General features: G+C 42.7%; 1 protein-coding gene across 10 annotated transcripts in view; it reads left to right on the forward strand.

Annotated features, from left to right (window-relative positions):
* ANAPC1 (anaphase promoting complex subunit 1) overlaps window positions 1-23,844 on the forward strand; it is a 34,346-nt gene extending 10,502 nt beyond the window's left edge. For 4 of the 10 annotated variants that reach the window (XM_082307027.1, XM_082307028.1, XM_082307030.1 and 1 more), the window contains exons 18-47: window positions 443-708; window positions 1,725-1,816; window positions 2,768-2,916; window positions 4,541-4,619; window positions 4,725-4,761; window positions 4,871-4,941; window positions 5,072-5,250; window positions 7,854-8,080; window positions 9,330-9,448; window positions 9,934-10,205; window positions 11,027-11,261; window positions 12,449-12,540; window positions 12,694-12,828; window positions 12,993-13,075; window positions 13,228-13,306; window positions 13,944-14,018; window positions 14,710-14,786; window positions 15,027-15,117; window positions 15,209-15,262; window positions 15,567-15,760; window positions 16,141-16,227; window positions 16,738-16,855; window positions 17,706-17,783; window positions 18,219-18,286; window positions 19,924-20,062; window positions 20,455-20,541; window positions 21,113-21,208; window positions 21,567-21,765; window positions 22,260-22,394; window positions 23,492-23,844. In XM_082307027.1, the coding sequence (XP_082163153.1) occupies window positions 443-708; window positions 1,725-1,816; window positions 2,768-2,916; window positions 4,541-4,619; window positions 4,725-4,761; window positions 4,871-4,941; window positions 5,072-5,250; window positions 7,854-8,080; window positions 9,330-9,448; window positions 9,934-10,205; window positions 11,027-11,261; window positions 12,449-12,540; window positions 12,694-12,828; window positions 12,993-13,075; window positions 13,228-13,306; window positions 13,944-14,018; window positions 14,710-14,786; window positions 15,027-15,117; window positions 15,209-15,262; window positions 15,567-15,760; window positions 16,141-16,227; window positions 16,738-16,855; window positions 17,706-17,783; window positions 18,219-18,286; window positions 19,924-20,062; window positions 20,455-20,541; window positions 21,113-21,208; window positions 21,567-21,765; window positions 22,260-22,394; window positions 23,492-23,607 (3,729 nt within the window). In that variant the 3' untranslated portion in view covers window positions 23,608-23,844. Of the gene's footprint in view, window positions 1-442; window positions 709-1,724; window positions 1,817-2,767; window positions 2,917-4,540; window positions 4,620-4,724; window positions 4,762-4,870; window positions 4,942-5,071; window positions 5,251-7,853; window positions 8,081-9,329; window positions 9,449-9,933; window positions 10,206-11,026; window positions 11,262-12,448; window positions 12,541-12,693; window positions 12,829-12,992; window positions 13,076-13,227; window positions 13,307-13,943; window positions 14,019-14,709; window positions 14,787-15,026; window positions 15,118-15,208; window positions 15,263-15,566; window positions 15,761-16,140; window positions 16,228-16,737; window positions 16,856-17,705; window positions 17,784-18,218; window positions 18,287-19,688; window positions 20,063-20,454; window positions 20,542-21,112; window positions 21,209-21,566; window positions 21,766-22,259; window positions 22,395-23,491 lie in introns of those variants that run through there. The other 6 variants (XM_082307029.1, XM_082307032.1, XR_014227679.1 and 3 more) reach the window with 6 other exon arrangements.
* The last annotated feature ends 1,069 nt before the right edge of the window (window positions 23,845-24,913 follow it).

Here is a 24,913-nt window from a genome sequence, read left to right on the forward strand (position 1 = left end):
GCTTTTCATGGGCTGACAGCTCAGTGAGCCCGTGGGGTTATGGACTGCAGTCTGCAAGGAGCGACGGTCAGGATCTAACGCCTCATGTGCTCTGCCAGGGGAGGTACAAAGAAGGCTGGGAGCACTAGGTGAATTGCATAAATACTCAGTGAGGTCTCATGCACAGAATATTGGTGCAAAGATGGCACTCTCAGCTTTCTTTTGTCTTGTTCCCTTAAATATAAGGCTTCGATTCTTCTATGCACAACAGGGGACAAAAAAAAAAAAAAGAGTGAAACTTCACAATTGAAGCTCTGTGGCTTGCAGGGTTTGTGCAGCGCATTTACCATGCAACAGTCACATTTGTATTGGTTTATGGGGAAAAAACCTCCTCTGTAACAGTGCTTTGCTGGAAGGTTATGTTCACTGTGGAACCTCTGCCACTCTTCCCTGTTTGTTCTAGGACTGGGAATATCTCTTGAGCTCTGATTACCATAGGAATTTTGAGTCTCATCCTGTTGCCAAAGCCTTGCGACTGGACCCTCTGGAAGTTTTGGCTCCGAAGGATGACTTTTCACAGAGCCTTAGTTTGGATTCCTCAACCCTTCTTTTCACCCATATTCCTGCTATTTTCTTTGTTCTTCATCTCATCTACGAGGAGCTCAAACTGAATAGTCTGATGGGAGAAGGAATTCGTTCCCTTGTTGTTCTTCTGGTTCAGCTGGCCAGGTATGCCCAGCTGACAAATTGCAGATATTATATATTGTGCAGTGTCTCTTGATGATGGGTGTGTATTATTTTTATGGGGAATTTGGGGATTGCCCAAGGTGGAGCAGACTCTTCATGTATTTGAAGAAAATGAATGAATGTTTAAAACCTTATTGTGCTTAAAGAGATTTGCGGTAGCAAATCTCTTGCGTGGCTCTGGCCACTTCCCAACATCAGTGAGATACACAAATCTTAGATGCTGCAGCTTGTGTTTTGTTTTTTTTTTTCCTACTGTATTGTCACAGCCCAGCTCATGAGATCTGCCAAATATTCTTGTTTGTTGTGGCATCTTCGCTGCAGCCGGTGACTGCATCTTCATGCCTTCCACAGCCACCTTCGAGTTGCATTGCGTGCATATAGATAGATACAGATATGTGTTTAAGTAAAAGGCCCAATAACATCTCCTTGAGTCATATTTGCTGTTTTTACCAATTTTTTTCTGTGGCTATAGGTTCTTCCCCAGCAGCACCTACTATAGCTGGCTGGCTAAATGGTTCCCAGAAGTGGCATCCAGTTCCTAGTGCTGAAAAGTTTGGCCTGTCCTCTGTTCTATCATGCCAACGAGAAGCAAGTCTGAAATGAAAGACTGTGTGTCTTTTGAGGCTGGCAGCTGTTGTATGCGTTCATGTTTTGCAGATAACCCAGCAGGTTATCTGGCTTTAACAGCTGGAATTTGGAGGAAACTGTAGTGACGGTGGTCACACCTTAGGCAGTGATGGTGCTGGAGGTGTGGGACAAAGCAGAATGACAGCTGAAGAGAAGCGTACTCAGGGAAAATTAAACATACAAGTTCACTGCTTAGGGGAGGGGCAATGCCCGTGAGCGGCCTTAGTTCAGAAGGTCAGAACTTCACTCCTTACATCTAGTGCGTACAGAAACATTTAAAAAAAAGGCAACAGAAAACATCACAGAAATGCAGAAAGGTTGGGTGGTTTTTTTCTCCCCCTCTAATGTAATTCAAATCTCTCTCATTCTAGAGACTTAAAACTTGAAGCTTATATAGATTATTACTACAGAGACTATCCAGCCCTTGTAAAAACCTCCAGACAGGCTTGCGTAATTGATCAAGGTGAGTTTAAGGCTATGTGAAGCTGGATATTCAGTGATGATGATTTGCATATTATCTCTAATACTGAGCATATTGCTAACTGTTCTCTTTAAAGCTGGTTGGGACTTAACCCCAATATGCAAAACTGCTCACAGCGCTGAGGTTTCCTTATCTTTAATAGCCTCCTAAGACTGGTGTAAAATTAGCATATATAGTCATGAGCTGGTGCCTCCAGCCCAGTGCCTCGTGGGACACTCCGCACAACAAGAATTCGGGAGGGAACGATGGTTTCATCTTGGCAAACTCCCAGCTCAGGCTGGCTGAGACATCTTAGCAGACAACTGTGGAAGAGCCTGGTAGTGAGATGTGCCTCTCTTGTGGAAAGTAGCACTAGGCTGGCAGGCTCTTGGTTTACAGTTCATAACAACTACATCAGAGCTAAAAGCACAAACCTTAAAGTTAAAATAAGGTCATGTATTGTTTGTGCAGCCGTTTAGTGTCCTACCAGCTGGAATTTGCTAGTCAAGTAAGATAAACTACTGTTCCTCCTGACCAAAAAAAAAAAAAAAATCTCATAGCATTGATCAGGCTTTGCTACCGATGTTTGTGGTCAGGGAAGGCAAAGAGGTTATAGTTAGGTTGTCCTCTCACTTAAGCAGTTTACTGTTGTTGAATTACAAGGCTGTTCCAGTGAGGTTTTTGAGAATGACTAATTTTACATGTTTTCCTTTTCACTGTGGGCCGAGATAGGTAGTTTTTTGTTCTTGAAAGACAAATAAGTGTCTCACGTTGTCATTACTGTCTAGCTGTAGACTTCCGTCTAATAGGAGGGAGATGTGATCTGTAACGTTTTGGGAAAAGACTGTATTTTTGTGGTAAAACAGAAGTACTGTAGGGCTTGCTTTGGGAATAGTGGAGAATTTTTGTGCATTTGCCATGAACTCAGTGTCATTGCTGTTCATGTGATTTAAGTCCAAACAGGTTTCATGCACCATCCCTCATTTTTTTCTGCTGAGCCTCCAAGTATCTTTCAGTGGCTGAGTTCCTGTCTGAAGGGAGAAGGAGTGCAGCCCTATCCGTACTTACCAGGAATCTGTGAAAGGAGCAAACTGGTAGTACTGGTATGTACTTTGGTAAAAAGGATATGTTTTATTCCGTCAGCATGCCAGCACTGTGGCCAGGGTTTGCCCCGGCTGCTTAATTTCCTGCGAGTGAAGCATCCCCAATGGGAAGTCAATTAACAGAGTTTAATCGTACTGTTTGGAGCAACAGGGGCATGCTGGAGGGGTGTTGAGCCTGTGATAAATAGCTCTGCTGTAGCTGTACTGTTTGGAGACTTAAGCATCTCCAAGTGTTGCTGCTCCATCTGTCTGCATGAAATTCTCTTGAGCATCCCTGCAGTATAGTAAACTGTGCAGCGTCAGCCTCTCCACAGGGAGACTAATACGTATTTGCAGAGGGAAATCCCTGAGAGTCCCCTCTTCTCTGTTATTACTTCAATATTACTGAAGGGTGTGGATGGGTTTTAGCAGGTGGGAGGAGGTATTTGAGGTTGGGAAGAAGAGCTCGTGAGTGCAGAGTGAGTAGCCTATGCTTCACTGCTTATGTTTTTTTTTGTGGTTTGCAGTAGTGGCATGTGCAAAGTAATAATGTAACTCAGTTAACTGTATTTTCTGAGTGAGAATTTCCCGGCTTTCTTCTTGGGCATGTATCAACATAAATACTTAGTCGCATGAGTAGTTATAAGTGCTGATGTTATCTCATGGTCAGCCTTGCTTGCTTATTCACAAAGCGTTTATGGAGAAAACCTGCCGATACAGGGTTTGGGGCAGAGGTGTTGAGCCTGGGGTGGCTGAAGAGCCAAAGAGGGAGGAGAGACTCTGCTCCGACGCAAGCGGCCAAGAGTCTCTGATACCCAGGAGTCAGCCTGTCCTCTGCTTCGGAGTGTGGAGGGTTGAAGCAGCAGCACTGAGACTGTTTAAAGTGCTGATGCTTTCACTTAAAATTTGCCTCCGTGTTCAAGCTCTGAAGAGCTGTAGCCTTTCCCTCGGGCCGTCACCTCTGTCTGTCCACCCAGCTCTGTCTTTTCTCCTACCTCTGCGTGACTGGCCTGTGTGGAGGTCAGAGCTGGCGCGTCAGCAGTGTATCTTAGTGGAAGATCTTAATGAAGAACATAAAAGATTTTTACCAGTGACTTTTGCCTTTGGTGTGCCAGCTTGTCTGTCAGTATCAAAAAATAAATAGGGTGACAGATGGCTTTGGTTTTGCTGGCTATATAGCTGAAGTGGACCCTGCTTTGAATGGGGAACAACTCTTCACTCAGAGCCTTCATAAAGTAGCCAACATTCAAGATGTGGAGAAAACAGAGTGAAAAACGGTGTCTGTAGATGATGTGTGTGTTTCGCAAGAGAAATTAAGTGAAATGTGAGAAACATGGGAAATGTACTAGGAATGTGTTTTTCTGTTGCGAAGGTCTTTCTCTTTTTACCTTTGAAACAATTACTAGGGAAAATTGAGTTAATTGTTTCAGGATTTATTTTTTCCAAACTTCAAGATAGAAATCTAAAGCGTAAGAGTTTGTTACTTGCTTCAGTTGTTTCAATCTCCTCTTACTAAGAGTGTTTTCGTAATAAACCTGTCCCACTGCTTAGGTTATTAAAGTTACTTTCTGCCTGTTTTGGTAGGCAGCATAGCAATAGCTGCGCACTAAGTGACTTTGTATTATGGGGTCTCTTTCCTATCCAGAGTGTGGCTCTGTATATACTTGGTGATGAGAGCGCTGTGTCTAACGAAGCCTCCCATTATTTATACAAGATTACATCAGGTAACGATGTTTTGATGCCATTGTAATATCTCCTCGTGGCTTGTGCTTGTTATGTGCTGTCCTTTCGCTGAGAATTTGGAAGTAATGTGACCTTGTCTCTCTCAGGACAACGAAAACAGCAAATAGAACAGGATGACAATCGGTATGTTTTTTTTTTTAGTATTATTTTAAACTCTTGTGTTTTTTGATTTTTCTGCTGACTTTTGGGCTAGATTTTATGGGCTTCTCCTTTATTCCCCTTTATTTTACAGATGCGGTTTCAGACACAGCACATCTGTTTCCAGCCTGGCTGAAAAGTTAGTTATTTGGATGACTAATGTTGGTAAGAGAAGCTTTTATCATTGTGCAAAATGGTAACAATCATAAGTAATAGTCTTGTGCTTGCATAATATGAAATCTACTTTATCTAGTTTTGATAAAACAGTTTATTTTTTTCCCTCATTCATTTTAAGGCTTCACCTTAAGAGATCTGGAGTCTCTCCCCTTTGGTGTAGCTCTTCCTATCAGAGATGCAATATATTATTGCCGAGAGCAGCCTGCCTCAGACTGGCCAGAAGCAGTTTGTCTCTTGATTGGGCGCCAGGATCTGTCCAAACAGGCATGTGAGGGGAACCTGCAAAAGGGTAAATCTGTGAGTATGGACATAAATGGATTTCACGATACTGGTTATTGGGCAGAGCACTCTGCTCAGAAACTTCCCCACCATCTGCTGATGCTCAGGGTATCAGAAGGTGCAGAATTCAAGATTGAGGGCAATGCAGGGTTTACATGCATATGAGAGTTTCGGTATAAAAACCAGCATCCGGCACAGGAAGAGTACCTGCATAGCTGTGGAAACTGTCAATATAAAACAGATTTTAAACTTAATTTAGGCACGGTGCTCAAAAGTTTTGCCTACAGAGCTATTTGATTGCCTCTGGAAGTCCTCCTCCTCTCCAACATGGCTGTGAGAGGTGTTGTAGAGGTTTTGGTACTCTGTCCAGAGACTCTGCCGTCAAAACACAATGGCACAGGGAGAGGGAAGTGGGTATTTGTCAGTCTGGCTCCTTCGTGGGTTGGCAGAGCTGGCATCTCCCGCTCCTCTGGAAGAACTGGATTGCTTTCCAAAATACACTTCTCATATTTCTCTTTCTCAAAAAGGGTTTAGTTACTTGTATCCTGAAGTAAAATGAAAAAAAGTCTGTGGTGTTTTTCTCCTAAACATTTTCTTCTGATGGTGGGACTCAGTAGCATCTCGTAGAGTTGTAGCTCACGTGTCTTTTGTTGGGGATGCTCTGGAAGCCAAAACTCTTGAACGCTGGCTAGCGGCAGGCATAAAAGCACTTAATAGTAGCAGATTGTCTGTAGCCTTTTCAGAAAGGAGGAAGAAGGATTTGTAGTCTCAAGTACATCTTGGTCAAGATCCTTTTTGCTCTCTTAGCTTTGGAAGTGATTTTAAAATTGTTCCCATTTTTTATAACAGAGGCTTCATGACTGACTACATATCAAAAAAGTTAATTCATTTAGCAGACGAGTAAATGAACTACATGTTCAAATCCCATGTCCCACCACTCATTAAAAATCCATTTTATTTTCTGCTGGTGAAGTTTTGCCCAACCATAACAGTACTGAATCTTAAAATGGTGATAAATTTGATTTTATCACTTACTTTATAACAATGCCTCGAATATATGTTACCTTAAAAGGACAAAGTGATCTTCAAACACCAAATTGTTTGTCATTTCTCAGGAGGGCAGGGTGGAGTTTCCTGTTTCAAAACGGACGCTGGCTATATGGGTGGTGCAGTTATGTATTGAGATTTAGCGCATATTTATCAGAAGAAATTGGTTTTCATTCATCAGCTGTTAACTTACTTGCACTCCTGGTGCCATGTGGTACCAGTGAGCCTTAGGAAGACCCTGTGGTCGATCTAGTCTGCGCGATTCTGTATCTTTCAGCTTGCTGAAATTCTGAGGTATAGAACAGGAAAAATGACCAGTTTAGAGAGAGGTGTGGGGGTTTTGTTCCTAGATTTATCATATCAATATTTGTCATCGCTTGTCTTGTTATTTTTTAAATTAATCTCTCATCTTTGAAAGATGGAAAAGAAAGAGGAGTGTGCTGGCCCACCTTAGGGTCAATGTCCGAACTATTTTGTCGGACCGTAAGGAAACTGTATATTCTGTGGGAAAGCTTATTTCTGCAGAACTCTTTAAAAATAAAATGAACCATGCTTCATGCAGAGTGACAGCCTTGTCTGAAGCAAGTGTAGAGCAAGCAGGTTGTGGGTATACTCTGTTGCATCCTGACCTATGCTGTCCTTGCCATTCTTGTCGGTGGTCCTGTGCATCGCTCGTGTGATGTGAACAAACAGGGGAGGACAGAGTGTTAAAGGAGGATTTCATGAATCCTGCATAGAAAGAGGGCTTTTCCGCAGTACTTCTAAGCAATGAAACGCTTCAGTACTTTTCTGGTCATGTAGCTCTGGTGTGCAAGTTCAAAAAACGTTCTGGTACTGTGGTGAAACGCAGGGTGGCTGACAGCATCAAACGCTTGGAATTTACTACCACGCAGGCTGACTGTTTATTTTAATAGGTAGCGTGTTTTTTGCAGGGTTGTTGTAGGGGGAAATCCAAATTAAAGCCCTAATTCATGAAAACATCAATGATTAGAACAATAAAGCAGGTTCCCGAAGACAACACGCAGAACAGCAGCTCTGATTGAGTTGAGGGTCAGTAGGTACTGGTACTTCTAAAAGCAGGTTGTCACCAGGGGACCGTCTGTGCCTTCTGTTTTAATATACATCGAAATGCTCATCTAGGTTTCTGGTTTTCACTGCTGAACTTAGAAGAAAAAAACACATATATTTTCATAGCTGTCATAAATAATTGTGTAGGCAGGGAGGGGAAAGCCCTTTCCTACTACTGCTCTGAAACAAGAAATGGTTTTGAAAGAAAGATAACTATTTCATATGTCACCTCTTCGAGCTCCCGCTTGTCGGTCTTTGCTCAACAGCCTTTGCTTACACCTTTGACATGTTTGAGATGTCATCTCCTCTGCTCTTGATAGTTAGTTATCCCTTTTAGGTGTGCAAAAATAGTTGATTACAATGTTCAGAACTCCTCGTGGCCTTCTAAATGAATGTAAGGAGTGGTTGGACAGTGTTGTTCATGACTGCACGAATCTCGGTCCATTCTATTTACAGACCCATCCCAGTGCAGGTAACGACTGCTTTCCTTTCTCTTTCCCTTGCAGTCTGTGGGCCCAGTGCTCTCCTCTGATATTCCCTCTGGAACTGAATCGGAAGAGGATGAGGATGGCATGAATGACATGAACGAGGAAGTCATGTCGCTAATATGGAGCGAGGATTTGAGGGTGCAGGAAGTACGCAGGCTCCTTCAGAGTGCCCGTCCTGTACGCGTCAATGTAGTGCAGATGCCAGAAGCTAGTGACCATGAATACATAGAAGAGAAAGAAAACCGGTAAAAACTCTGTTTCTAGCAGTATTTCGTTAGCATTTCACTCAGGTGAAAAACTGTTTGAATATTTTTGGTGGCTCGAAGTTACGTATGTCTAACCAAGCAGTGCAATATATTTTAGTCTGAACTGTAGGCAGGCCTGAGTGAAGGACACATAGAAGAGGGCTGGATTTCATAATCCAGGTCTTTGAAACTCTGCTGTATTTGAGTTGGAGGGCTCCAGATTGGAGCAGCATACAGAAAGATTGTTAGTTTGAAGCCCAAACAGCATGTTGAGATCAGTTAGGGTTTGAAAGCAGATTGTAGCACTTTTTTTTTTTCCCCCACCTAAAAAGCATGAAATATAAGCAGTACCTACTCTGTAGAGAAAATGCCTCTGCAGAGAACAAAATATCGTCCATCCCCCGCCTAAAACTGGAGAGCCCTTTGTTCAGGGCTGATCTTAGGTCTAAGCAAGGCTTGGGTCAGGGGACGCAATTAATTCTACAGAAAGCAAATTCACTGTCCCATCCCTCTCTCTTTTGAAACCTCCTGTTGGAGCCATTATATGCCTAGTGGCCTCACAATTGTCCCCGTCCTGTTTCCTTAATTACTTATTTTGGGGGTGTTAAAAGTATCTTCTTTTAAAAAAAAAAAACAAAAAAAAAAAACAAAAAAAAAAACGAAAAAAGCAAACTTCAGAACATCATTAAATGCAAAACACTCTACAGAAGTAGGAAGCTAAAGGAATGCATCAAATTATGGTCTGACCTAACAAGCTGAGTAATCTAACAAGTCTAGAAAGTGTTTCCAGAGTAAATCATAGAGAATTGTGGTCAGCATTCTTGGAAGCACATTATTAATTCTGTACACAGGTTATTACTAGATGTGATCACTAGTCATAGCAAGATCCCATACGGCAATCAGCTTTGTTTTGCTTTCTCCGTTTGCCTTGTTTCTGATATGGCTGCTAAATTGTACGTAGCACAGATTTCTTTAAGTAGCACCTAGCTTTCAGGGAAAAATAAAGACAAGTTTCAACAAGATGTCAGCTAAAGTATATCTTTGAGATTAATCTTGTAAGGACCAAAGATTTGTTCAAAAGTTTAGCCTACTGAAAAAAAAAAAAAAGCCAGACATCATGCTTTCTCATAGACAGGAAAAAAACGGTCTGTCCAGTGCCCGTTGTCTGTAGGCTCATTTTATATCATGTATGTGCAGAGATTTTCTGTGTTAAGCAACTGGCTTGGTTTTTCTGTCATCTCCCCACCAGGCTGTTACAGCTGTGCCAGCGAACCATGGCACTACCTGTTGGGCGAGGGATGTTCACTTTGTTCTCGTATCATCCTGTTCCAACGGAGCAGTTGCCCATCCCTAAGCTGAATCTAACTGGTATGTTGGTCAGGGTTTCTTTTGGTCATTACCCCATTTCTTTCTGAACCTCTCGTAATTTTTATAGCGTCTTCTGTGTCTCCCTGCAAAGTGTTCTATAGCTTAAGTGTGCTTTTTGTGAAGAAGTAGCTCTTTTTGTTTTAAATCTGTCACCTACTAGGTGACAGATTGTTATTAGGCCGATGTTGTTATCTAACACTGAGACCTTATATCAGGTACATCCTGAGAAGCAGAGGGAAGTGAAATAAATTGCCTAAGGGCAGGCAGCTGATCGGTGTTGGTGTCATAGAGGTCACAATACTGCAAAGTTCACGTCGCTGATTTATCTGCTATCTGATGTGCCTGAAGATACCCAAGGCTGTTTTTGGATCAGAAGTGTTAAACATGCTGCCAGAGTTTGTTCACTTGGCACCCTACTAAGTTGAAAGCTGTTTCTGAAGTGAAATTAATTAATTACATTAATTTAATGATTTTGCCATGGGCAGGCCGTGCTCCTCCTAGGAACACCACTGTTGATCTGAACAGCGGGAACATCGATGTGCCTCCTAACATGGCTTGCTGGGCCAGCTTTCACAACGGCGTAGCTGCTGGCCTGAAGATAGCGCCTGCTTCACAGATAGACTCTGCTTGGATTGTCTATAACAAGCCCAAAATTGCTGAACTGGCGAACGAGTACGCAGGCTTCCTCATGGCTCTGGGTCTCAACGGGCATCTCACGAAACTTGCCACGCTCAATATACATGACTACCTAACAAAGGTGAGGCCTTCTTTCATAGGCAACAGAGGAAAAACATCTGTAGGGCTTGGATTCTTTAAACAAAACAAGAAAGGAAAGCCAGCAGGTTTCTTTGAAACGCTGAATTGGAAGTTGCCTAGTGTGGGAGAATATCAGAGTTGCTTCATTACTGTTAGCAGTGCAAGACTTTGTTTCTGTTTAAAAGATTTTCAGCAGTCTTATCACTAAATCTTTCCGCGTCGTGCACAGCTCATTGGGATAGGTGAATGCTCTAAATTAGTTCTACTCAATTTCTGTCATAATGTTCTTGTTAATCTTGTTAGAGCTAGGGACTCGAGATTTTATGGACTTTGCATTAAAAGGCTGAAAATCGTATGTGCTTTTGAAATCTCACCTTAAATGGTAAGGAGTTGTGAAAACATAATTACTTTCAAACTTAAACGCCAGGAGACCATACATGTGGCTTGAGAGGAGGGATTGATAAAGAACTACCAAGGAGACAGATAAGAGCCTTTTAAAGCAAAAACTTCAGGTTTTGTTTTTAGAACAATCCAAGTGTTCTGGGGTTTTTTTTGGAAGCTAAACGTCTGCATTATAGCCATGCTTAGTATTACATTGTGTGAGAAATTCTGTTTGGATTGAAGTCTGCCTCTGCAGTAAGATCATCCATTTGGGAAATACATTTACACCCATAACAGCTAGTCTTCATTTTCCCAAAGAGATGGATCAAAACAGTTTAGCTGCTGTGTATATTTGAGAATTTCAGACTTGTATTAGAAGTGGTTTTCGTTTTCTGAACGCGCCTGATTTCTTCGATCGCTGATATTTGTTTCCTTTCTCAGGGCCACGAGATGACAAGTATTGGGCTGCTGCTTGGCGTTTCTGCTGCCAAGTTGGGCACGATGGATATGGCCATTACGCGCCTCCTGAGCATCCACATACCCGCCCTCCTGCCACCAACTTCAACAGAGCTGGATGTCCCCCACAACGTGCAGGTGGCTGCCGTGATAGGAATAGGCCTTGTCTATCAGGGCACCGCTCACAGGCACACAGCTGAGGTTCTGCTGGCTGAAATAGGTAGGTGCTAAGGCTCAAAAAATGGGATGTGGACCGGGAGAGCCACGACGTGTGAGCGATTTGCACATCTGAGCTGAGAATTTTAACGTTTCTTTTAACTGTATGTCTCTCACCACAATATTCACCTCATTTTCCAAACCTCACCTTCTGTTTTCAGAGGAACAAAAGTTACTGTGAACTGTGTGCTTGTATAGCATAGAACAATCATTGAGTTCAGTAGAAGAAACTTAGCAGCATCATTTCTGGACCTAGATGCTTTTTCCATCTGGAAATTTTGTCTGATGCGAGCTGGTCTGGGGTTTCTAGGGTTGCCAGCTACTTGGTTAGAGGACTGCTGTAACTGTACGTTCCTCCTGACCCAGATGCCATATCTGCAGAGACCCTGACCCTCTACGGCTTTTGCGCAGATCTCTTGCATGCCGTATACCCAACGCGTCTGATGCTTCCCAGGTGTTTGTTGTTTCTCATGTGTGTCCATGAGGTAGCTGCCACTGTAGAAACCAGAGATGGAGGCACTGGGTGGGGAAAAAATGCTTTCCTCTTGCAGGGGCAGTCTTTTTGCCTCACTAGGTTGGTGGAAGTGCAACTGTCGTGTCCTAAATTCTCCTATTCTGAATTTTGTTTAAGGCTTTCTAAACAGTAGTCTTTAAGAGCTGTTTCTGAACAGTAAATTTCTGATCTGAATTGTGCCCTCATTCTGTGCATAGTTATTCTGATTTTATTTGTAACAGTTAAGTTCTTTTTCATGTTCATATGGAAGTTCAGTTAAAAGAGACTATATGCATTATTAAATAGGGAATGGGATAAATTTTAAGGGTGAAGTTGTATCTGTTATGTTTCTGGTAACTTGATACATGTGGTCTTTTCTAGCAACAGCTCTTGAACTCTGCTGACAGCATTTGGATAGGTTCAGAGTTCTCAGAGTATACACAATTGTAACATGGCATTTTCACTGTCTCTCTGAACTCCAACTGTATCGTTTAGCAATATATACTGCTGCTGAGGGGTTTGCCAGTTGACGATGGGTGGCTTAAGTGACAATTACTTGTAATTCCACTGAGAACTTTCTTGAGAAGGGACAGATTTTTTTTTTTTTCCTCATTTCATTAGAGATGTAGTGTTCAATTAAACAGTGTTTACTAGCTGGACTTTTAAAAGCTTAATTTCACTGTTTTGTTTTTCTCCAGGACGTCCCCCTGGACCAGAAATGGAGTACTGCACAGACAGAGAGTCCTATTCGCTTGCATCTGGGCTAGCCTTAGGCATGGTTTGCCTAGGGGTAAGTGCCTCTCTTCGTTTCAACTGCAATTAGTAGAAGAATCATTATATATTGGGGTGGGGTAATAAAACTCCAAACTGCCTTTGGCCGAAAGCATTTTTTTTCCTCGTATAGGAAGGCACTTCCATATTATTTCTTCTCTTCATTCCGTAGCACGGCAGCAATTTGATAGGCATGTCAGACCTCAATGTTCCTGAGCAGCTTTACCAGTACATGGTTGGGGGTCACAGGCGGTTCCAAGCGGGCATGCACAGAGAGAAGCACAAGTCTCCCAGTTATCAAATCAAGGTACGTGTTGATGATTTTTGCTCGTTTAAGCTGAAAATATCACTAGTTAGACGTCTCAGAGGTGTGTCTCGATGCACCAAGTGACTTTGAATGCCTACACACATCACTACAGGCTGTTGCCTTCCTAGTCAGCCGGTCTGAAAGTTTGCATTGTGTTTTGGCAGGAGGGCGACACCATAAACGTGGATGTTACTTGTCCGGGTGCCACACTTGCGCTTGCTATGATCTACCTAAAGACTAACAACAGGTATTGACCTTGGAATCGCTCAGACGTTTTGCAGTAGCTTGCGATAGCGGTTTAAACTGCCGTACCGTTGGCTCTGCTTTGTGTGGCTTACTCAGTTTTGTGCGTTGCTGAAATAAGGTCTGGAAACCCTGTTCCTTTACTGTGCTCTGCAGATCCATTGCTGACTGGCTTCAAGCACCAGATACCATGTATTTGCTGGACTTTGTAAAACCAGAATTCCTTTTATTGAGGGTAAGATTTTCTTTTGTTTCTTTTCTCCATCTATTTAATGATACTAAAACTGCATCTTATTTTAATTTTTTTTTAATTCTAATTTTTAATCCAGCCCACATGCCTATCATGCAGAACCCTTTAGATAGCTGGTAACACTCTTGCTCGCCAGCCAAACTTATACCTTCAAACAATTTCTGCTTGTAGTAAGGCAGCTTGCTTGTTGTGCAGCACTAGAGACAGAATTTAGTGAGAAATATTTGAAGGGCACATTTTATGTGGAATGTTAAATTAAATGTTTAGGTAAATTTTTATAGCTTTTCTCAAATTAGTTTCACAGATAAAAAATAAGTTAGGCTTCAGCATCTGTTATAAGTACATGGTGAATTTTCACGTCAGTGTACCAGCTAAAGATACAGACCTTGCAAGGATTTATTCTCTGGTTCTTGTTCCTGCAAGCAGAATTTGCATATCTTAAAATAAAAGCTATTTTGTCATTTCTGATATGAAGGCTGAGAAACAGTGAAGCAGCTGCTAGTGGGTAGCTGGATTGTCTGTGTTTCTGGATGCATTTACTACATTTAAAAAAATACCATTGATGTTTGTGTTGGGTTTTTGTCTTCCTTATGTTTTGGCTTTCTCGCTTTTTTTTTTTTAGACCTTGGCTCGATGCCTGATTTTGTGGGATGACATCTTGCCCAATTCCAAGTGGGTTAATAGCAACGTGCCTCAAGTAGGTATTTACACTTAATGTGCTTACTTCCCAGTTTTACATCTCGCTGGATTGTTCTGCATGTGAACATTTCCCTAGTCACATGAGCCGCACAAGAAAATGTATGTTAATCTTGTTCACGTGACAGAGATGATGGTTACATTGGATTCCTGGACCCTTATGGGAGCACTGGGGACTCCCATCCCATCATGCTAGAGAGGAGAGGATTGAGGAGGGATGCAACTGTTTAAGACATAAAATGGTGCCAGAGAGAGAAAGGGATTAAATTTTCCTCTACATTGACCAAGCAAGAAGCCAGGTGCAAAATTGCTGCCAGGAGGTTTCAGCTGAGCATTACGAATAACTTAAAGAAATATCTAGCAGAAATACAGGATGCTGATGGACTACAGAGCCTCTTGAGGTCTCGTCCTGTTCTGTTTTCTCTCATATTTGAGCACATACAGTAACATTGTGCTTCTGACACAGTCTTGCCATTGTTTTAGAAATCTTTAAGGGACCAGATCCAGGAGCATTGAAAGGTGTCCCTTTTGGATCAGAAGTACAGTGGAGCAATAGCATGTGGAAGAAAAAACAGCTCTTGCATGCCTGTGAACCAGACCTGTTTTCTGTCACTTACGAACCCTCAATACCCAGAGTTTCACTTAATCAGTTTCCCCTGGATTCATTTTTCTATCTCTTACGCTTTTTGTAGATCATAAGAGAGAACAGTATATCCCTTCATGCAACAGAGCTGCCTTCATCTGAGGACCTGAGTTTAGAAACGCTGGCGTAAGTAATGTGTAAAAAATTCTTCTTCTGAAAAATGCAGCTGAACTCTTTATAGAGATAGCAGCATGCAAAAAAAAAAATCTCTCGCTTGATATTTAGGGAATTTTGTTCTCTGTTTTCTTTAAAGGATAAGTCTGTCTTTTCAGTTTTCCCTTTTTTAATTATAAAGGAGTTTGTGATGCATATTCAGATGAGGAAAAGAGAAATATTTAGTCATTTCCTGTTTACGTTGCTTATTAGGCAAGCTCATGTCTACATCATTGCTGGAGCGTGCTTGTCACTGGGATTTCGATTTGCTGGTTCAGAAAATCTGGCGGCCTTCAAGTGCTTGGTAAGAGGTTTTTATTTTTTCCCATCAGTCTCCATAGACCTGTAACTTATCTTTTGTATCTGTATTTAGTATGCACTTCTTTTCTTTCCAGTACAAATATGCAACAGATTTCCTGAAGTGTTTGTCAGCACCAACAGCTTCAATAGTAAGTTCTCTCTAGTTTTCTCTCAATGAAAAGGCGGCTTTCTTGTGTAACATATTTTGATTGCCCTCACCAAAACCTTAATGGAAACAAAAACATCCCTTTTACTTTTCTATATTGCAGACTATTTATAGAAACTGGCAGGGCTGTGAATCATTTTTGTGAAGGACTTTGCTGGTTCTCCGCTCTCCCTCTTTCTGTGGAATGTGGTTTTCGAGCTCTGGGGTAGAAAGTAGCGTATTAGACCGACTAGAAGCGTGTGTTTGACCACAGAAGTGTAATAATGCCTTCCCTATTCTACTTGAAGACAGGTCACTATAATCTCGAAACATGCTTGAGCGTCTTGCTGCTGTCTCTTGCGATGGTGATGGCTGGATCCGGAAACCTGAAAGTCCTTCAGCTTTGCCGTTTCATGCACAAGAAGACAGGCGGAGAGATGAACTACGGGTTCCACCTGGCTCACCACATGGCTTTGGGGCTTCTCTTTCTGGGAGGAGGAAGGTAACTTGCCATTTCCAAAGGCAGTTTTTTTTCTTCTTTCACCTCTCCTGCAAAAGCTGGAGCAGTGTGTGATTTAATTGATTTTTTTTTTTTTTTAAATAACAGACAGATGCATAAAGATGTCTTCTATGGCAAATGAAAATCCTGTTGTTTTCTAGATACTGCATTACTTGAATGCCATAGGAATGTTTCTGGCTTGTGTTTGTTTCCTGTTGCTACATGTTTATTTTCATTGCTGTAGGAACACATTTGTAAATTCCTTGCTTGTATGCACTTTGCTGCTCTCCTTCCCTTCTCTGGGACACCAGAATATTTTGAGCACCTATGCCAGTGGCCAGCCTTTGTTAGCACTGAAACTAATAGATAATGTTTTTCTACAGATACTCCCTGAGCACTTCAAATTCTTCAATTGCTGCTCTTCTTTGTGCTCTGTACCCTCATTTCCCTGTTCACAGCACGGACAATCGGTAAGGGTTTGCTAGGGTTCATATTTCCTTAAGCTAAATCATCTTCTTACAAAAGAGGTTATCTAGAGGCAAACGATCTAGAATTTTTCCTGAGCACTCTGTAAATAATTCTTTTTTGAGGTTTAAAAAAAAAGTGAAAAATAGAAGAAATAAATAAAAGATATAAGGTGATGGTAGTGATCTTTGATCAGTGAGGAAATGTAGGCGGGTTTCCGAGGCTCTACGCTGTGCTCCTGTGGCTTGATTGTTCCAGTTTCCAGCAGAAAAGATTTTTATGCAAGATCTGCCCATTTATGGCTCTTAATTGGTTTTAGCTATGATTCATGAAGTCCCATTCTGTTAGCTAACACATATGCGTTAAAGCAGTATAAAACCTACTATACTACTACAAATTTCTCTTTTGTTTAACCAACAGCTGTATTTGGTAATTGAGCTGTGTGTAGTTTGGTATTTGGGGGATTATTCCCCGCCTGTACTACGCAGTGCCGAATTCCTTATTCCCACACACAGGTACCACCTTCAGGCTTTGCGTCACTTGTACGTGCTGGCGGCAGAACCAAGGCTCTTAACACCCGTTGATGTGGACTCAAACACTCCTTGTTATGCACTGATAGAGGTTACGTACAAGGTAATGTGTCTGGGTGGAATAAGGAGCGAAGGCCTTTGAGAAGGTGTAGGAGACAACTGAAGACTCTGATAGACCAAAGGCACTCTATTTTCATTGTTGTGGCAGGCAGCCTAGGGTTTGTTTTCAAGTTGCGGTGGAGACGAGCTAAATTGTACGCAAATAATTGAAGGGTTGTGCTCAGCCCACTCACACCTTACATGTGCTTTGATGTCACCTTGAGAGCAGAATACAGGACAAGTAAAAGGCACCACAAAATCTTCAAACAGTCAAGCGTGTAATGACTGACCCAGGGTCATAGTTGTCCTCTTTCTAAAGAGGAAGGCCTTTCAAAGGCACAGAGGTGGTTGGAACCATCTCTGGTTTTAAAAGCCTTCTCCTAATTCTGCAGAAACGGGCGGCTTAGTGTTTCTCCTGGGTGCTTGCATTACGTGTCTTTTGGGGAAGAGTCCTTTCTGCGGGATTTATTTTGTGCAGGCTTACGTGAGACAGGTGATGCTCATGAAGGGACTAAAGAAAGGGTTCTTGGGATTTCAGGGGAGAAGCGGTGCAGCACGGATCCCTTGTGCAAAGAGTTCTGCGTGTTCATAATACAGTTTACTCCTCAAGCCTTCAGATTTCAGTTGAAGTGTGCCTGGCTTGCAGAATGTTGATCCATCCATGGGAAATATACCTTTAATTTAGGCTTATGTTTCCTGACATTAAAGGCAATGCTAAGTCATGTATTTACTCAGAACTCAGGAACAGAAACTGACTGACTTCTGCCAATGGAGTTGTTATGAGATGCGCGTTTTCTTTCTTTTCACACGAAAATGAGCTTTACTAATATGTGAATACTGGTGGCATTTTGAAGGGTACGCAGTGGTACGCAGAAGCCACCGAGGAACTGATGGCACCCACGCTTCTTCCAGAGCTTCACTTACTGAAGCAGGTAAAGGAAGTCTCCATTTTAATGAGGAATTTAATCACCCAGTTTGTGTCACAAACAGTGCAAGAACAGAAACTTAGTGACTTCTCTTTGATTCCCTGCCCAGTCTTAGCCAGACTGTTGACAACGCTGTCCCATAGTAATGGCTCCAAAGACAATTCTGTCGCTATGGAGCATGTGTTAAATTATGCAACGTGCTTCTCTTCGGTCTTGATCATAACGCTTTCAAGATCTGATGTAGCAGGGAGTTCCCTGTGCCAGAAAACCTCGCTGTAGGAGAGCCAAAGCTAGGTGCTCTTCCTGAGTTTTCAGGGTGGGTAGCGCTATAAAAGGGCACGTGCCCTTGTAAGGGCCTAGAGAGAACTGTACGCTTATGTAGAAACCTCTTAATTTTATGATTCTGATTATATCTAGTAATAAAAATGCTTACATTGACAGATCAGAGTGAAGGGACCACGGTACTGGGAACTATTAATAGATTTAAGCAAGGGAACGAATCATCTAAAGTAAGTATTCTTTATAATGCCTAACTGAATAATAATGACCTTGTAGTAATATTTTTTTGAATTTTTTTTAAAACCTCCTGTATTTGTAACACCTACGGTCTGGAAAGAAGTCTGGTTTTGATCGGTTCACTGTTGTGCATTTGACAGCACTTTAGTGTGAAGAAAGAAACTGCGTAGTTGGTTTCACCTGTTGATGTGAATAATTCATGCAAAAACAGGGCAGGGGAAAACCTGATAGTAGAAACCGCAGATATTGGCAGCGGGATTGAGCAGTACCAGAAACCATCTTAAACTCATGGTTTTAGTTTAGTTTTGAGTTGATGTGATGTCATGTTTCCCAGACTGTTGATACAGTAGTTAGCTAACTGTTACTGCTTTGTGAAATACTATTTTTCTCATGTTACGTGAAGTATACAAAGTACTGCTTACTGCATTTTAACTCTCCGTCGGGCAACTGTGAAAAACAGAAATCTTACCGGAATACAGTATCTGTGGGTAAAATCATTCTCATCTTTGCGCGTAACAGCCTACAGTGTAACTTACCGCTGTGAGTAGTACAGAAGAAGCCAGCTGCATCTTTCATCAGTGACATGGCTTTTCTAGTTACTTCAAATTAGGCACTACAATGCAGCATCTATTGATCCATGCCTTTAAAGACAGCAAAGAGGACTGAGGCAGAGCGCAGTCCTCTGGATCAGGAGGCACAGGCTGATCCATCTGCTGCACCAGAGCTGGCAGAAGCCAGCTTTGTCCTTCTGGGTCGAGGCTTTACCACACTTGAGCACTTGTTTGTCCAAAAGAGCCTTCCTGTGCTGCCGCAGCAGAAACCAGCGTGGGTGACGGAGGAACTTGCTGCCTTTGGGACTTACCAGTTCTCTGGGTCTCCAGATGCTTTGAATCTGTCAGCTCTCGTGTCACAACATCTCGTCCCCAGGCCTTTAAAATGGTAGGGGCCTGACTGGCATTGTTCTGGAGATAAATGCACACGTGAGAAATAATTTTTTGTATCTTACTACATGTGAATTGCTGCTGCTGTGTTATGCTAAGCAGTTAGTTTCAGTACAGATAATTTAGTTATTTTAAGGATACCCAGTGCCTGCAGTTAATGGCACAACTGATACTCTAAATGAGGTAAACATGCAGCTGCTTTGCCATAGTGTAACTTTGAATTGCTGTACGCCTCTATTTGTAGGCTTGGTCAGGAATAGCAGGGGTTTATTGGTTTGTTTTTTTGTTGGTTTTTTTTTTTTTTTTACATGGAGAAAGGGCCATCACAGCACACCTTTAAAGCTGTGGATGGATACCAACTTGCGTGGTTTTCCTTGGTGCTGGGAGCTCATTCTTGAAGAGTCCAACAAGAACCTGCACTGGCTTCAGGAGGTTATATTCCTTATATCCATAGGGTTCGTCCCTTTTTCATCACCATTGCCTGCCATCACATCACCGTTTGATAGCAGCCTGCCCCGAAGATACCAAGGCTTCTATATATGCAAATGGGGCAGGGTTTAAATAATCAGGACAAAGCCTACACGGGGATATTGCTGTGTACGAGCTGTTGGAGTTCACGTTTCCTTTACAGGTCTGCCTCGTTGTGTATAGGTATCGATTTAAAGTAAGCCCCGGTGTTGTTATTTCAGATCAATTCTTTCAAAGGGTGGCGTCTTGTACGTGAAGCTGAGAGCTGGGCAGCTCTCCTACAAGGAGGACCCCATGGGCTGGCGCAGTCTCTTAGCACAGACCGTTACTCACCAAAACTCCGAAGCTCGGGCGTTCAAGGTATCGCTCCCAAACTTTTTTCCTGCCAGGAATGCTGGCTCTAGAAAGGCTGAGGGAAGCACAGCAGGTCACGCTGTGTTATTTATTTCCAGTACCTAGCTCTGCCACATGGTTTTGAGTACTGAAGTTACTTGCTTTGCTTGAGGGAAAGGAAGTCTGGTGGCTTTCACAGGGCATGCGATGAGCTTAAGCTAAGAGCAGCTATGTGAGTGTACGTTTGCCGTGGGCAGACAGAAGTGTTGGGCACGTTTTGCCCATGATGTGCTTTATGTAGGTTACAGTCTTCTTATTTGTGTGCTGGGGAGGGAAGGGTTGGGTATAAATTGCTACTACATTTGTGCAGTAAAACCATAAAGTTCATTTTAAGAGTGCGTTTTAATCTCTCTTTTTAGCCAGAAGCAATTTCGGCTTTCACTTCTGATCCTGCTCTGTTTTCATTTGCTGATTACTTTTGCAAACCAACTGTGAACATGGGCCAGGTATGATGCCTAGATGGGGACTAGCATGGTTTCTTTCTTGCATGAATAAAAGGTGGGAAAATCCTACGTGAAACTGAGGAACAGAATTGAGTCCTTCAGGTAACGGAGACAGGGAATATTCTGAGGGATGCTTTGTAATACAAAAGCGTAAAACAGTGTTGACCTTGTAGTTTTTGTTGGTGTTTGTTTTGTTTTCCCACTGGTTACATCACAGTTGCTGCTAGTTGTCTACACCGGTTGTATTCATTGCAGAGCGTGTTTAACAAATACCGAGAGCCCTGTTCAGTGTCCTGAAGCATTTAGGTGAAGTCACTGCGGAAGGGTTAGGGTGTTTTGCACTGTATTTCTCTGCATGAAATGACTTAAGGGAGGGAGTAAAATACAGCCGCATTATGCCTAGTTTTAATAAGCCCAAGAATGAAAGCAAGCTGTGCAGCATTGCTAGCTATCGCTAATTTATGTAATGTCAGTGTATGGGTTAACTTTAATGGAAGGAAATGTGAGCAATGCAGGAACCTGAAATAAATTGTATCTAGCATGTGTGCTTTGTTAAACATGTGTCTTTTATCAGAAACAGGAAATCCTGGATCTTTTCTCCTCAATTCTTTACGAGTGTGTTACCCAAGAAAATCCAGAGATGCTGCCCACGTACATAGCAATAGATCAGGTGGAGTAAATACTTTTTTCTTTTTTAAAGCTATGCTTTGGCATAAGAGTATTGTTCATTGCATGTGATTTTTTTTTTTTTTTGTAGAAGACAGAAAGGAAGAAGGGGAGATATATTAGCAAGCTTATAGGGAGATAGCAGTGATTTTAAAAGCAAATTGGAAAATAATCTACATTTATGAAAACTGAAATTGCACCAGAAACATTAGCTGGCAGTTTTTCTCAGTAGGCACTCAGAAGGGCGACCCTTGGCAAGGGAGGGGTTTAGGATTCATTTAGTTAATGTTTACGACAGCCACATTTTTTTTTCCTCCTCCAGTTCACATTCTCACAGTCGCTTTGTATTTCCCCTCTGCTAGGCTGTGAGGAGATTAGAAAGAAGAGAAATGTCCGAGACATTTGAGCTGTGGCAGATAAAGTTGGTGTTAGAATTTTTCAGTTCCAGAAGTCACCAGGAGAGGATGAGGAGGAATCCAAACCGAGGCCTCTTCATGAACTCTGAATTTCTGCCTGTGATGAAGTGCACTATCGATAACACTTTGGATCAGTGGCTTCAAGGTATAGAGAAGATAACTTTAATCCTACAGCCATGATCGCAATTCCATGTTCTTGTCTTCTTACTGGTCCAGGTTGACTTTTGCCTCAAAAGTGCTGAAAAATGGTAACTGAAGGGAAGACGCACGTTAACATAAACCAACTTGTTTTCAGCGCAGTGCGTTTGGTGTGAAACATTCACTGAAGAATTATGTTGGACTGTATTGGTGGGAAGTTTAGTTACCGTGGAAGGTTATGTTTCCCAGGGAAAATGCTTTCCTAATGTTGCACTGGGAGAATTTTCTAGGAGCAAAAGCAAGGGGTGACAACAGCGGAGAACAGGGTGAAGGGTGGCGGCAGCAGAATGAAGGTGGCTCGCAAACAAACCCCTAGCCCATCTCTGGGGGGAGATGGAGACTCTTCAGCGGGCTTTTTCTGTGGAAGTACTGTTGGCTTGCCTTTCTATTGCCTCTCACAAATGCTCCCTAAATTTCATCAGAGGGTTTTGTTTATTACAGCTGGAGGAGATGTCTCTCTGCATTCCTACCTAAGTGGGCAGCCCACGGAGGAATCCCAGCTGAGCATGCTGGCTTGCTTCCTTATTTACCACTCTGTCCCGACGCCAAGTCAGCTGGCAGCTGGAGGCTTGGAAGGTAAGACTGGGGTGCAGGATACCACTCTGGGGTGCAGGATACCACTCTGGGGTGCAGGATACCACTCTGGGGTGCAGGATACCACTCTGGGGTGCAGGATACCACTCTGGGGTGCAGGATACCACTCTGGGCTTGCACGGACACATGCTCCTGGCCTTGCATGCTGAAAGGAGCATATCCTGTAAATTACGTGATAGCGTGCATTCCCTCTGAAAGCTGTTCCATCGGTTTTTATTCTTTGTTAATTGTCTCGAGTCTGGACAGAAAAGGTAGGAACTTTATGCAGGACTAAAGAGGCCAGACTTAACCGATATAAAAAAGTCTTAGCTTTTCCCTGACCTGCAGGTAACGATGTTCTTGCAGGCAGCAGGGTCAGATAAGATGGCCTGTGACATGGAAGAGTGTTCTCTTGGTTGGGCTAACCATATCCCAAACATCCTTAAATCTCTTTCCTCTAAGTACCCAGTCAGAGCGATCACCTGCCCTTCTAGGTTTCCAGCAGTAATCTGATTTGGGATCCAGGGAAATTCCGGGCCCTTTCACTCGGCAGCTTTTCTTCTGACCTCTGTCAGCCCAACCTGGGGATGTACCAGTCCTCCTCTATTTCCCTAAGGTTTCTCAGCTTGCAAAAGAAACGCAGCTGGGCTTTGATTTGGGGAACTCTGTGGCTTGCTTAGGGCTGTGACATGAATGTCACCACCTCAGCAGGGAGAGGAATCTGTCGCTGAAGGCTTTGCAGAGGCCACAGCCCCCGGCCCAGGAGTCCCGCGCAGGCGATGGCACCCTCAGTGTACAGGCTAACGTCTCTTGTCTTGCACGCTTTCCAGCCAGGTGCCTGTTCAGGTCAAAAGGCCTTTCTGGAAATCCCGGTTTTCCGTGCCCTCTCCCCCGTTACACACCTCTATTCTGGGAGTTCCTGCCATGTTAATTGAATTTGGGATTTCTTAAAATTCTGTTATAAAAAAACTTATTTTTTAACCAGTGTTGCAACAAAATGAGTAGCAGTGAGCGCATCTCCAGCGGTACACCCTGACAGTTCTTTTCCGGGGCAAGCGATACCCCAGTACCTGCTCATTTTCTGTCTTTAATCCCTTTAGGAAGCACGAACTTCTCGGAGCTGCTTTTGAAGTTCAAGCAGTTGAATATGCCGGTTCGTGCCTTGCTAAGGCTTGCTCCTCTGTTGCTTAGAAATCCACAGTCCATGGTGCTGTAGGTCCGCGGCGTTCGTTTTGCGTGCGGTCGCTGAATGACAGAGCCAGCCGTGTGGTGTTTCACACTTTTCAGAAACTTGCAGGTAAAATGTACTGGATTTTGTAACTTCTCACACAACATAAACTTCAAACTCGTCCCCGGATGTGGTGACTATGGCCAGGAGTTATTTATAAATTGTTACAATGAATTAAAAAAAATTGTAAAAGTGAACTAATAATAAATTTACTTTTGTAACTAAGGATTGTTTACAAATATGTCTTTTATGATGAATTCTGAAAAGACCTTGGCTGGGAACCATACAATTTCCTTGTTTGCATAACTTCTTTGCTTGTGATGGATCTTAATCCGCTTCCACGAGGTACTGTAGGTTTTAGGAGACAGGCAGCCAAGTTTGCTTTTCCTCTTGGGCCTCGGGCTGGAAGGGAAAGCGAGCCACCTGCCACGCCGCTCGCGTCGTGCCAAGTATGCTTTTCAAGAACTGGCATCATCTTTCAGTCTCATTCATGCAATATTTGTGTGTTTTGGTCTCAAAGGCTACTGCCTGTCTCTTCCGTAAGCGTATGCACTCTGTAAGTTTAAGTTGCTCTGCTCCGACTCATCCACGACATACTCACTACTGCACTGTTTACATCTTTTTTTTTTTTTCTTTTTTTTCTCTTCTAATCTTTGTTCTGCAATTAGTCACTGGCTGCTGAGAAAACACCTGCCTCCACTACGTTACGTTATGTCTGGGCAAGAACTGAAACTACTTACAGACAATTTAAATAATTGGGCATTCGTTTGTGTTTCCTTCATCTCTGCTACGATGCCTTATGTATTTCCCCAGAGCACTGAACTCGGAGCGTGCCTGGTTCCATATTTGTTGTGGGCAGGCCAGGCACTTAATTTTTCGTAAAACAGGTGGAATTACTCCAATAAAGCAGCCAGAGGTTGAGTGATTGCTACTAGAAAAGCAGACAGAGCCAAGCTCTTGGACTCTGTTTATTCTGAAGCTTTAACTTTGATCTTATTCCGTGGGACTTGCGTTGATCTTGGTCCCCTTTTTTTTTCCGAACCCTTAAGTAGGGGAGCCAAAGGATTCTAGGGAGGGGATATAGGGATGGAGGAAGACAACTAGGAGTGATTATGAAGAAAGCAAAAGTAGAAAAAAATTTACAAACCTTCTCAGTGTTATTAAAAAGAACATATTTGATGTGTATTAACTAGGGTTTTCAGTGGCTTAAGATGTACTGAAGCAAGGAGCCGTGTGGAGCCTGTGACAAATCTTACCCCCCTCCCCTTGTTTTTTTTTTTTTAAGCTGTTCAGA

This window comes from Platalea leucorodia, assembly GCF_965183815.1.
Source record: "Platalea leucorodia genome assembly, chromosome: 3".
Classification (NCBI taxonomy): Eukaryota; Metazoa; Chordata; class Aves; order Pelecaniformes; family Threskiornithidae; genus Platalea; species Platalea leucorodia.